At 46.2% G+C, this 12,552-nt stretch overlaps 1 protein-coding gene across 1 annotated transcript; it reads left to right on the top strand.

Moving 5' to 3' along the window:
- The first annotated feature begins 2,592 nt into the window (after positions 1–2,592).
- LOC146079519 (uncharacterized) lies at positions 2,593–4,383 on the top strand. Its single transcript, XM_083186260.1, has 2 exons — positions 2,593–3,404; positions 3,774–4,383. Exons 1-2 carry the CDS (start codon positions 2,696–2,698, stop codon positions 4,193–4,195), a joined length of 1,131 nt encoding a protein of 376 aa, XP_083042386.1. The 5' UTR covers positions 2,593–2,695; the 3' UTR covers positions 4,196–4,383.
- Positions 4,384–12,552: the final 8,169 nt, after the last annotated feature.

The raw sequence follows: 12,552 nt of genomic DNA, 5'->3' as shown, positions 1-12,552 counted from the left end.
CATTTGGCCCTTTGTTTCACAAAATCCTAAACATATGCGATATGTCTTAAGCATGCTTAAGCCCCTTTCACACTCTCCGGCTCCTGCCAGGCGGCGAAACCACGCACGGCCATGAAGTCGTGCCGCACACAGAAGTTTAGAATGGTGGGGATGGCCACAGCCCAGCATCCGTCCCTTCCAGTGGTGACATCCGTCTGCAACCGGGCGGCCGGGCCGTAGCCGCCCTGTGGGAATGGACACAATCATGTCGATTATTAACTTCTGTGTACAGCACGGTTTTTGGCTGTGCGGGGTTTCGCTGCCCAGCAGGAGCCGGAGTGTGTGATAGGGGCCTTACAGCTAAGATGATTTACATGCAAAACAAACAAACATGAAAACAATGCATAAAAAAAATCCTGTTAATGTTTTGATCACTGGCCATACGCAAGTTGATTGAAAGAAAGCTGGTACTTGCAGCTGGTAACTGGTCATTTTCTGGGAGTGTTAGGGAAAATGCAGGCGTGTGAGGGGAAGTTGTGAGCAGTCCGCTCCAGCCCAGATCTGACTGCTTCTATCGCAGCTGCTAAGTCCTGGCCTATGCACAGACTGCACACAATTTAAAAATTATTCCATGGTGCGTGACCTACAAATGGATTTGCAGCAAATTGCCTATCCAGCTACTTTTTGCAGGCTTGCACGGGGCGGGATTTCACTCTGGCTGGGCAGCATATAACTGGTTGCAGAGCAGCAATCAGGTTAAATAACACCCACAGCCCATATATATATATATATATCTTGGAATTCTGATTAAAGGCTACATAGATCTAATTATTGAAGATCACACAAAGGGGCGCCAACCCACAACTGCTATCCACATTCCTCTCGTCCCCATCCAACAGGGGTCTATGTGAGTCCGGCAGCCCTAATTAAAGTATACACCAAAATTAGTGGCGCGACAAGAGAGTCTGTTCCCCATATATATATATATATATATATATATATATATATATATATATATATATATATATATATATATATATATTCACATAATGTAGAATGGCAACTGTTTTATTTGTTATCCCTTTGAAAAGGTTTTCTGGTTTTATGTTGCAGGGGTTGCACATTCTCTATCCCCACAACCCTCATTGGCTGCTTGGTGCAACTGCAGATCCCAGAAGACTAAGAAACTTTATAAAAATCATCATCATTTGACCAAAAAATATAAAATAATATGAGACATCCCACTTGTCAATGATACTCCACCTTGAGATGGCAGTGAATGGGTTGTCTTCCTTGACCATTAAGTCTGAAGAGACCATTAAACCAGAAAATAATCTGCCACTGATGGTGCCCATACACTGCTGCGACGTCTCGCAGCAGTGTTCGGACACCCGATACCCTGCAAGCCGCCGGGACGCATGAAAACCTTTGTGATGGATCACATGCGTCCCTGCTTCCCACCCGCCTCGCCGCCTGGAGGGAGGTCCCAGAACGGGTGGTCGGATGAGCAGCCGGTCAGACCAACTGGTCAGGTCCGATGCGCACGGGACCGCGCATCTGACCCGACTGCATGTCAGGGAGAGGCGATTTGGTTGGACCAAATAGTCTCAGTGTATGGGCACCTTTAGGGCACTTCAGGACGAGGGGTGAAAACACGAATCTGCACCTCCTTAACATGTCATGGATGATCCTCGAATGTCCAAATTTTCTCTCATGTAATCTGACAGTTTCTTTTTTTGGGGAAAAGTATACTGAATTATAGGGCGCAATATAATGGGATCATTTATATAGTTAACAAAGCTGAAATTATGTGTGGCAGCTCCCACTAAGGATTATCTAAAACCTTTCTAGGAAACAACAATATGGCAATTATTCAGAATAATTTAGAGAGCACTGAATTGTTCACATAATAGTTTTAATGAAAAAGAAAGAACAAAATTAATACACTATAATAGCATTCAAATTATAAAACCAATTAAGAGATATTGCTCAATTTAATCGTTCAACTGATAACACTCCTTGATTAACCAAAAAAAAAAAATGTCTATGGAAAATATTCACAAACAATAACTGAACAATTTGTTTTGATCCATTAATGCTCTTACCCACTTTTAGTTGATAGGTGGTAGATGGTACGTCCTGTAACAAGCGGGGAGCCAATTATTGTTTGGGATGATTAGTGGAAGTCATTGAATTTGTGTATATAAATGAATAATGTGTCCATAAAGGAACTGTGACTGTGCCGCGGACTAGATGTAAATAAAGTTCCAGAAATGAGTACTGTAGATTATTAGGCAGTGGGAACAACTAAGCAGATGAAACAATCATGAGTGTTGTAGATTAGTTAGGGACAACTGGACAGATGAAGCAATCGGATGGTGCCTTGTATGTAGTAACTCGACCGGTGTGGAGCTGCTGATATTAGCCCCACCGTTGGGAGTAAGCAAGAAGAGATGGATAGCAATGCGGCTATGTGGTTTTATGGGGTGAGTCTCTTTTGAAAGTAATGGTATACTATAAATGACTTACACACTAATACCCCTTTTCCACTTGCAAAAATATCCCGGGTTTTTTGCACATGAACGCGCATCAACCCCGGATTTAGTGCAGTGTGAAAGGGTCTTTGAGGAATATCCTGTGTTCAGCATTCCGGGATCTCTACCCAGGTCCTGACCTGGGTAGGACCCGGAATCGACACGGGATGCGGCCAGTGTGAATGGTCCCGTACCCGGGATCGGGTACACGGGACTTTAAAAAAGCTGCTGATTGGAGCTTTGTTTGGGCTCACAATGCTGATGTCATCTTTAATCGCACTGGAAAGCGGAAGAGAAGCCCTGGACAGCGCAGATCGGAGCAGACAGGCATCATGGCAAACTGGACTGACCAGGAAGTGAGAGAGCTCCTGAGCATAAGGGGTGAGGAGGAGATAAAACGCCAAATTACTGGCACAGTAAAAGATGCCGTGGTTTATAAAAACATATCAAAGCTGCTTGAAGCCAGAGGCATGATCCGGACACAACAGCAAGTTGTTAATAAACTGAAGACCCTGAGAAAGAAGTTCATGAAGGTGCATGACAACAACCGTAAAAAGAGTGGGGCTAGCCGCATCGAGTGGGAATATTATGATATCTGCGCAACCGTCTTCGGGCACACAGCTCTCTGCAATCCTGTGAGTCTGTCTTCAAGTTCAAAGTACATTGCTGCAGAAACCAGCCAAGGCCCTGAAGATACACAGACAAGTGAAGTCTGCCACTCATCACCCTTGCTAATTGAGGACACACCTGATTGTAGTGAGCATGAAACATCCACCCACCTGCCCAGCCCTGATGGCAGCATATCCGTCACCGTTGAAGAGGTCGTGGAAGCTGCGACCAGTGACAGTGGGTTTCCACAAAGTGCCGTCTCCCCAACTTTGCAGAGAAACAGTAAGTTTATTTTTTAAAGACACATAGCACACTATAGGGTTAGGTTGGGGGTGGGGTAGAGGTGGAGCATAGGGTTATGCACAGCATGACCAAATACTGGTCCTCCAGCAGTTGTGGAACTACATATCCCAGTATGCCTTGGCACAGTTTAAGCATTACCTAATAGCAAAACTGTGGCAAGGCATGATGGGACTTGTAGGCTGTGGGAAGGGGGTTTACAGGGTAAGGGGGGGTGACATAATATACAGTTATCAAAGTATAACCTGCAGTGATGTCGCAGTGTTAAGCAGTGTGTAGGTGGATTAAATAGTTTGCCAAAGCTGCTATTTTTATGTATGGTCATTTTCAATTTATATCTTATCTTTACAGTTTACAACGTTCCACCTAGAACGAAGAAAATGAACAAAGCGGGGCAAGCAGCTAGAGCCATGACAAGTGCCCTTGTTGAAGAACTCCGAGAAATGGACAATGCTATGTCCACACAGGAGAATGCAAGGATCGACAAATTTTTAGAGGCCGAGCTTGAAATGCAGGACTCATTTCTTTCTAAAATCCTGTCAATGCAGGAACGCATGAATAGAGAGGCTCTTGAGCGTCATAGGGAATTGCAGCAAATGAACATGGCGTTCTTGGAACGTTTGTTCAATAATCCAAAAGCTCCAAGCCAACACCACAGCTCACAATACCCTGCACCGGGTTATTCCACATATAATCATGGACCATACTTTGGTTCAAGCAATGCTGCAAATGAGCAAACCTCAGAGTTTTCAGTTTTTCGCAATTTGTCTTAAAGCTATAGGCACATTTATTTAATTTTTTTTGTTTGTTTTGCACTTAAAGTGCCTCGGCACTAGTTTACCTCAGTGTTTATGTACCTGTAGTTCATTGTTTTGCACTTAAAGTGCCTCGGCACTAGTTTACCTCGTTGTTTATGCACTACTAGTACATTTTGTGTTGCACTTAAAGTGCTTAGGCACCAGTTTACCTCAGTGTTTTTGTACCTGTAGTTCATTGTTTTGCACTTAAAGTGTTAATGCACAACTGGTTGTGCATTCGGTTAGCTTGAAATGCTAAACTTCAAGCAATTCTTGTTTGGGATGGGGGGGTTGGGACGAGGGAGGTTGGGATGGGGGCGTTTTGGACGGGGGGTTGGTATGGGGGGATTGGGACGGGGGCGGTTGGCAGGGGCGGATTGGCCCACCTGGAAACCGGGACATTTCCCGGTGGGCCGGACCCTAAAACATTAGTATTGGGCTGGGCAGGCTGCTCTCCCACCCTGGCCGGGCCGCGGACAGCGTGACCGCAGTTTCAGCGGTTAGCAGCCACGGCTCCAGCATTTTGCCCTGACCCAAAATGGCGGCGGCCGGGCTGCTGTGGAAGCCCGGCCGCGCGAAGCCCCTCTCATTGTGCTTTGCGGAGCTCGTGAGTGTCGGCTCACGGCTCCGCCCTCTGATCTCCGCACACACAGCTCCTATATGAAGTGTTATAGCCGCTGCCTGCCTGGCTGTGTGACAGTGCAGCGCTGGCAGCCCCTCATCCCTCCCCTGTGCGTACAGACTGGAGAGCAGAGCAATCATCACTGGAGGAGCCAGCCCAATCCTCACATGGAGAGAAGCACCAGCCCTACAGCCAGCCACAACAGCACACAGATAGGTACAGTATGTGATGTGTGCTGGGAGGGGTGTTAATGTCTTCTGGGGGCGGGGGATTTTTTTTTTTTTTTGGGGGGGGGGGGTGCATTTTAATGTGTGCTGGGGAGGACAATAGCCTGCCTTTCCATCCCCACTTCTCTGTGAATAGCTGCCATGCCTATGTGCATGGTATCTATTTGCATTAACCAGTGCACTAGGGCGAAGGCCAGCATTGCCACAGCCCCCCTGCACAGTATGGTTGACGTCGACGGGCCCAGCCTGCCACCCTCATGGATCACCAAAAAATGTGTGCTGCACACTGGAGTGTATGCTGAGAGTGGGGTGTGGTGGTAGCATATTGTGTGTAAGGTAGCATTGCGGCTGTAGTGTATTACATGCGGGGAGTGGGGTGCAGTGTAGCGGTGGTAGCGTATTGTGTAAGGTAGGGTAGCTACTATAGTGCAGTGTGTGCTGGGAGTGGGGTGCGGTGGTAGAATATTTTGTGTAAGGTAGGGTTGTGGCTGTAGTGTATTGCATGCGGGGAGTGGGGTGCAGTGTAGCCGTGGTAGCGTATTGTGTAAGGTAGGGTAGCTACTATAGTGCAGTGTGTGCTGGGAGTGGGGTGCGGTGGTAGAATATTTTGTGTAAGGTAGGGTTGTGGCTGTAGTGTATTACATGCGGAGAGTGGGGTGCAGTGTAGCGGTGGTAGCGTATTGTGTAAGGTAGGGTAGCTACTATAGTGCTGGGAGTGGGGTGCGGTGGTAGCATATTTTGTGTAAGGTAGGGTTGTGGCTGTAGTGTATTACATGCGGGGAGTGGGGTGCAGTGTAGTGGTGGTAGCATATTGTGTGTAAGGTAGGGTAGCGACTATAGTGTAGTGTGTGCGGGGAGTGGGGTGCAGTGTAGTGGTGGTAGCATATTGTGTGTAAGGTAGGGTAGCAACTATAGTGTAGTGTGTGCGGGGAGTGGGGTGCAGTGTAACGGTGGTAGCGTATTGTTTGTAAGGTAGGGTTGTTACGGTCGTGCATTACATGCAGGGAGTGGGGTTATGGAAGTACATTTATTTATATATGCAAAGTCTATCTAATTTATTCATTTAACACGCAACCAATAAGAGAATGTCCAGCTTTATAATCAATGAATATTATTTATGAATGTAAACTGATGAAACTGTATCATGGATTACAAAATATAACAATACAGGTATTATACATAATAACGATTATTATGCCAGCATCCTTAAATACAATTAACCTCAGTGTTAAATACTGTGTATGCGAATACAGCGCGGGAGGGGGCGTGGCTATGAAGCAGCCATTTTGTGATACCAAGTCTTTGTGTCCGCCATTTTAGATACCGCCGCATGGCATTCAGCCATCTTATAATAACTGTCGGCCATCTTAGATTCCACTACATGGCCCACAAAGGAACTTTAACAAAAGACTAATAACTTCCGCCTGGCAATCAAACATAAACTGACTGTACGTTCATTTGTCTTTCCACAACATTTATTCCAAATTACCTCTAACCTGCATCATGCAATACTCAAGATCCTGAATATAACTCGCACATTTAGCAAACACACTTTACCTGCAGCATACACAATTGAATATCATTTAAGCTACAATGTACTTCTCTGTACAGAACACCTAACTGGCACTATACAATCTATGGCCTTGCAATATCATACTCACATCACATGCCGTTACACACACACTTCAATACAAAGAATCCAGACAATAGTGGACTACCCTCACAGCACATGTTATCTTACAGTTACATCCGATTATCTAGATAATCTAGCCAGACAATATACTTTAAAAGCTTTCAGTTTTACACCCACACATGGACACACAGTGGCTAGTCCAAACACCAAATGTTAGCCGTTTACCTACACAAAAGACTCACTGCAGGCCGGAGCCTGCAGCACATGTCTACACATTCTGCTTACATAGTAATAGCATCCACCATGCTCAAATCAGTATAATCACTACAGCTTATCCTTACAGATACCAATCTATATAATCTACCGACTGGTATTATAAGTAGCTATTGTGAACCACAATACAATCCATGATGATAGCACGTGGCTGAGCACATGGCACACAGCCGATAGGCTGTCCACATGTAAACGTACACTGCTATCTCTAACTACAGGCTAGCTAAACATCATTCACACAGATCACCTTCAACTACAGACAGAAGCTTTCTTTGTCCAAGCCATAGGTAAACATACGCTGGGCCTATGCACATGTTAATATCTGAAGACAAACTAAGAATGGAAGTTAACTACTCTTAAACTCTCTAGCATAATCCATATTCCATAACCGGGGTCCTAGTACACAATACAATCGGTCCTACAAGTTTATACGTTACTCAAAGCCATGTGGCATTCTTGTCCAGGAGTGTTGCATTCCATCTTGTTCGATCAAAGTCCCAATAGCAAGTTCCAATAGCTGATTCATTTACTTCCCAAGAAAACTCACTTTGGGAGGGCTCATTCATCATTGGCACACCCCTTTGTTTACAGTATCTTGTGACTGGCTTAAATGGATCCTTTTGTTTTTCCAGAGGCCATTCATTCACCTGGTATCACTTAGCTTATAGACACGCCCCTCTGATACTGTATTTTAAATCTATTGTGAACTTATTATTTGTATAACTTGTGAGTGCAATATGATATGGAATTCTAATAACTGTCATCTGATAGCTAGTGTAATTTCGCACATTTAGAGTCCAAACATGACATTATGTGAATCTCAAAATATGTAAATTAATATTCGATCTTTTCCTTACTTATGAGATATGAATAATATTTATCTCAGACTATATTAATTTAGTGGGCCTGGTTATAATTATAATTATGGAAATTATATGCTGGGAAAAATTAGGCATTGACAGGGTGCAGTGTAGTGGTGGTAGCATATTGTGTGTAAGGTAGGGTAGCATCTATGCAGTGTAGCGGTGGTAGTTTGTGTAAGGTAGAGTAGTAGCTGTAGTGCAGTGTGTGCAGAGTGGGGTGCAGTGTAGAGGTGGTAGCGGATTGTGTGTTAAGTAGGAGGTGTAGTTTGTGCGGGGAGTGGGGTACAGTGTAGTGGCAGTAATGTTGTTTGTGCGGGGAGTGGGGTGCAGTGTAATGGCGGTAGTGCTTTAAACGGGGAGTGGGGTGCAGTGTAGCAGCAGTAGCGTAGTGTGTAGGGTAGCAGCGGTGTAGTGAGTGTGATGCAGGGTCGCAGCAGTAGAGTAGTGGGTGTGGGGAGGAGGTGCAGGGTTGCACCGATGTAGTGTGCTGTGTTTGTAGGAGGGCGTAAAATATATAGTTTGCAGGAGGGCAACACCTCTCATGAGTGGGTGTTACTGCAGCACATCACTTGTTGAGCACAGCCTCCGCCCCGTGACAGCTGCTGCTGCCCCTCACCATGGCCCTAGCAGCGCCCCGCTCTGATCATCTCTACACGCCGCAAAGTGGGGAGTTCAGTGAGTACCAGGAGATGCAGGGGAGCTCTGCCACTGTGAGAATGTGCTGTATGCTGGACAATGCGTACTGCAACTTCTACTCACTGCTGCTTGTGTGACCAGCAGATGGGCAGGGAGATAGTAAGTAACCAACTGCATACCTCCCAACATGACCCTCTCCAGGAGGGACACAATACTCTGCTCCTGCACTTTCTTCTTAATGTATGATTGCCATCACCTGTGGTGAAACACCTTTCTTATCAATTAACTTGTTGAGAAAAGGTGATGTCAATCATACATTAAGAGGGAAGTCCAGAAACAGAACCTTATCCATATAAACACACCAGTATAGTAACTCTATCTATACACACACACGTAGCCTAACCCTATCTATATATACACACACACACGCACCTAGCCTAACCCTATCTATACACACACACGTAGCCTAACCCTATCTATACACACACACGTAGCCTAACCCTATCTATACACACACACACGTAGCCTAACCCTATCGATACACACACACAGGTATCCTAACCCTATCTATACACACACACCAAGCCTAACCCTATCTATACACACAAGTATCCTAACCCTATTGATACACACATTCACACAGGTATCCTAACCCTATCTATATACACACACCCGTAGCCTAATCCTATCTATACACATACACACCGAGCCTAACCCTATCTATTCACACACACGCACACAGGTATCCTAACCCTATCTATACACACACGTATCCTAACCCTATCTATACACACACCTGTAGCCTAACCCTATCTATACACATACACACCAAGCCTAACCCTATCTATTCACACACACGCACACACACAGGTATCCTAACCCTATCTATACACACACACCCGTATCCTAACCCTATCTATACACATACACACAGAGCCTAACCCTATCTATTCACACACATACACACGCACACACACACACAGGTATCCTAACCCTATCTATAGACACACACACACGTATCCTAACCCTATCTATACACACGCATAGCCTAAAACCTATCTATACACATACACAACTAGCCTAACCCTATCTATTCACACACACACAGGTAGCCTAACCCTATCTATACACACACACACACACGTATCCTAACCCTATCTATACACACACGCATAGCCTAACCCTATCTATACACATACACACCTAGCCTAACCCTATCTATTCACACACACACACACACCTAGCCTAACCCGATCTATACACATACACACAGAGCCTAACCCTATCTATTCACACACATACACACGCACACACACACACAGGTATCCTAACCCTATCTATACACACACACACACGTATCCTAACCCTATCTATACACACACACGCATAGCCTAAAACCTATCTATACACATACACAACTAGCCTAACCCTATCTATTCACACACACACAGGTAGCCTAACCCTATCTATACACACACACACACACGTATCCTAACCCTATCTATACACACACACGCATAGCCTAACCCTATCTATACACATACACACCTAGCCTAACCCTATCTATTCACACACACACACACACCTAGCCTAACCCGATCTATACACATACACAAACACGTATCCTAACCCTATCTATACACACACACGCATAGCCTAACCATACTTTCCTACCTGACCCTCTCCAGGAGGACACAATGCTCTGTTCCTGGACTTCCCTGGTAATGTATGATTGCCAGCACCTGTAGTGACACCTTTCTTATCAATTACCTAGCTCCCCACATGTGATGGCAATCATACATTATCCATACCTCCCAGCATGCCCCTCTCCCTGAGGACACAATGCTCTGCTCCTGGGCTTTCCTGGTAATGTAGGATTGCCAGCACCTGTGGTGACACCTTTCTTATAAGTTACCTAGCTCCCCACAGGTGCTGGCAATCATACATTATCCATACCTCACAGAATACCCCTCTCCAGGAGGACACAATGTTCTGTTCCTGGGCTTCCCTGGTAATGTATGATTGCCAGCATCTGTGGTGACACCTTTTTTTATCAATTACCAAGCTCCCCACAGGTGATGGCAATCATACATTACCAGGGAAGCCCAGGAACAGACCATTTTATCCCTGAAGGAGAGGGTCACGTGTCCCGCGTCGATCCCGGGTCTGAATGCAGTGTGAAAGGGTACATTCCCGGGTAGTGTCCCGGGAAGCATCCTGGAACACATACCCGGGTCTGCAAGTGGAAAAGGGGTATAAGATGTGTATCCAAAGTGTGTACATAGGCCCTTATTCAGATCTGATCGCAGTACAAATTTGTTTTTAAAATGGGCAAAACCATGTGCACTGCAGGTGGGACAGATGTAACAAGTGCAGAGAGAGTTAACTTTGGGTGGGGTGTGTTGAAACTGAAATCTAAATTGCAGTGTAAAAATAATGCAGCCAGTATTTACCCTGCACAGAAACAAAATAACTCGCACAAATCTAAAGGCCCCCATACATTTGGCCGACTTGTCCTAGGGACAAGTCGGACCCAATTTACCTGCGAGCCGCCCGGCAGCTCCCCAGGAGGCTCACATACAATTTGTCACTTGATGTGCCATTTTTTACATGGGATAAATCGCATGCGATTTATCCCATGTAAAAAAAAAACCGGGGAGCTGCAGGGTGGTGAGGAGTAGTTGGGGCGGGCGGCGGTGGTGGGGGCGGGCAGCGGTGGCCAGCGGTGGTGGGGGTGGGCGGCGGGTGCGGTGAGCGCTGCTGACCTGGCCGGGCAGTATACTTACACATAGCAGCAGCGGGGACGGGCAGCGCAGTGGCCGCCATTATATTTTTAAAATACTTGTCAAATGACCGGCCGCTCTCTGATTGGCCGGAGAGCTCTCAGCCAATCAGAGAGCGGCCAGTCATTTGACAAGTATTTTAAAAATATAATAGCCGCCACTGCGCTGCCCGTCCCCGCTGCTGCTATGTAGTACACTGCCCGGCCAGGTCAGCAGCGCTCACCGCACCCGCTGCCCACCACCGCTGCCCGCTCCCACCACCGCCCGGCCAGGTCAGTCAGCAGCACTCGCCGGTGCTCAGGGACCCGCTGCTCGCCCCACTGCTCCCCCGGTGTCTGCATGCATATGCCTGTCAGGTGGCAGGCATATGCATACAGGGAGGTCGGACGTGATCGTATGTACAGACCGTCCGACCTCCCTGATCCGGTCCGATGCGCACGGGACCGCGCATCGGATTGGATCAGATATCACACACCTACGATTTTGGGCCGATTTCACCCGATTATCGGCACAAAGTGCCGGAATCGGATGAAATCGTACCAAAATCGCATAGTGTATGGGGGCCTTAACTCTCTCTATACATGTTACATCTGCCTCACCTGCAGTGTGCATGGTTTTGCCCATTTTGAGTCAAATTTGTACTGTGATCAGATCTGAATAAAGGGCCCTAGTCTCAGATTCACATAAGTTGCAAGGTAAAAAAAACTAGTGGAACAGAGTCCCTTTGTTATAGTAGATGAAATTATTAATACATAACTTTTAATGGTAATCAATTCCAATAGTTACACGCACATACACACATATATACATAAAGACAACAAAACACAAACATACAATAATGTGAATAATGTATTTCCAAAGTGTTGGCTTTCCAATGTAATTACACTGATTGTGAGGATCAAAAAAAGTACACTGTAGCCTGGTTCTGTGAGTTGTCTAGTGACAGATTACAGTAGGGCAAGTCAGCCCAGTATACCAACAGTGGCAGGTATTCAATACTGCCGGCTAGGGGGTTAAACAGCAAGGATTGCAGAAAACCAGCGATCCTCGCTGTTTAACCCCTGCGCCGGCCGGCCGCTCGCTCTATTCAATGTTCTGGGGAAATCCTCGCCGTCACAGGACAGCGAGAATTACCCAAAACAGCGAGACCCGCGGCTAATGCAGAAAACTCGCTGTATTTAGCTGCGAGTCTCGCTGGTTCAGGAGCCGCATATGCCATTTCCCCCTCACTCAAAAAATGGAGCGAGGGGGAATTGGCGTATGAGGGGGGCTGCATTGAATACTGACAGGGTGAGT

This window comes from Crinia signifera, chromosome 5 (genome assembly GCF_055691185.1).
Source record: "Crinia signifera chromosome 5, ASM5569118v1, whole genome shotgun sequence".
NCBI classification, from domain to species: domain Eukaryota; kingdom Metazoa; phylum Chordata; class Amphibia; order Anura; family Myobatrachidae; genus Crinia; species Crinia signifera.
Note: the sequence above shows the minus strand (reverse complement) of the source record. Positions and strands in the feature narration are given on the sequence as shown.

What these genes read in the sequence shown, in the direction of transcription:
- LOC146079519 (XM_083186260.1), top strand. Translation starts at nt 2,696, where the DNA reads ATGGTCCCGTACCCGGGATCGGGTACACGGGACTTTAAAAAAGCTGCT. An exon ending in CCCAACTTTGCAGAGAAACA is followed by an intron (nt 3,405 to 3,773) that starts GTAAGTTTATTT and finishes TTATCTTTACAG; the next exon opens with TTTACAACGTTCCACCTAGA.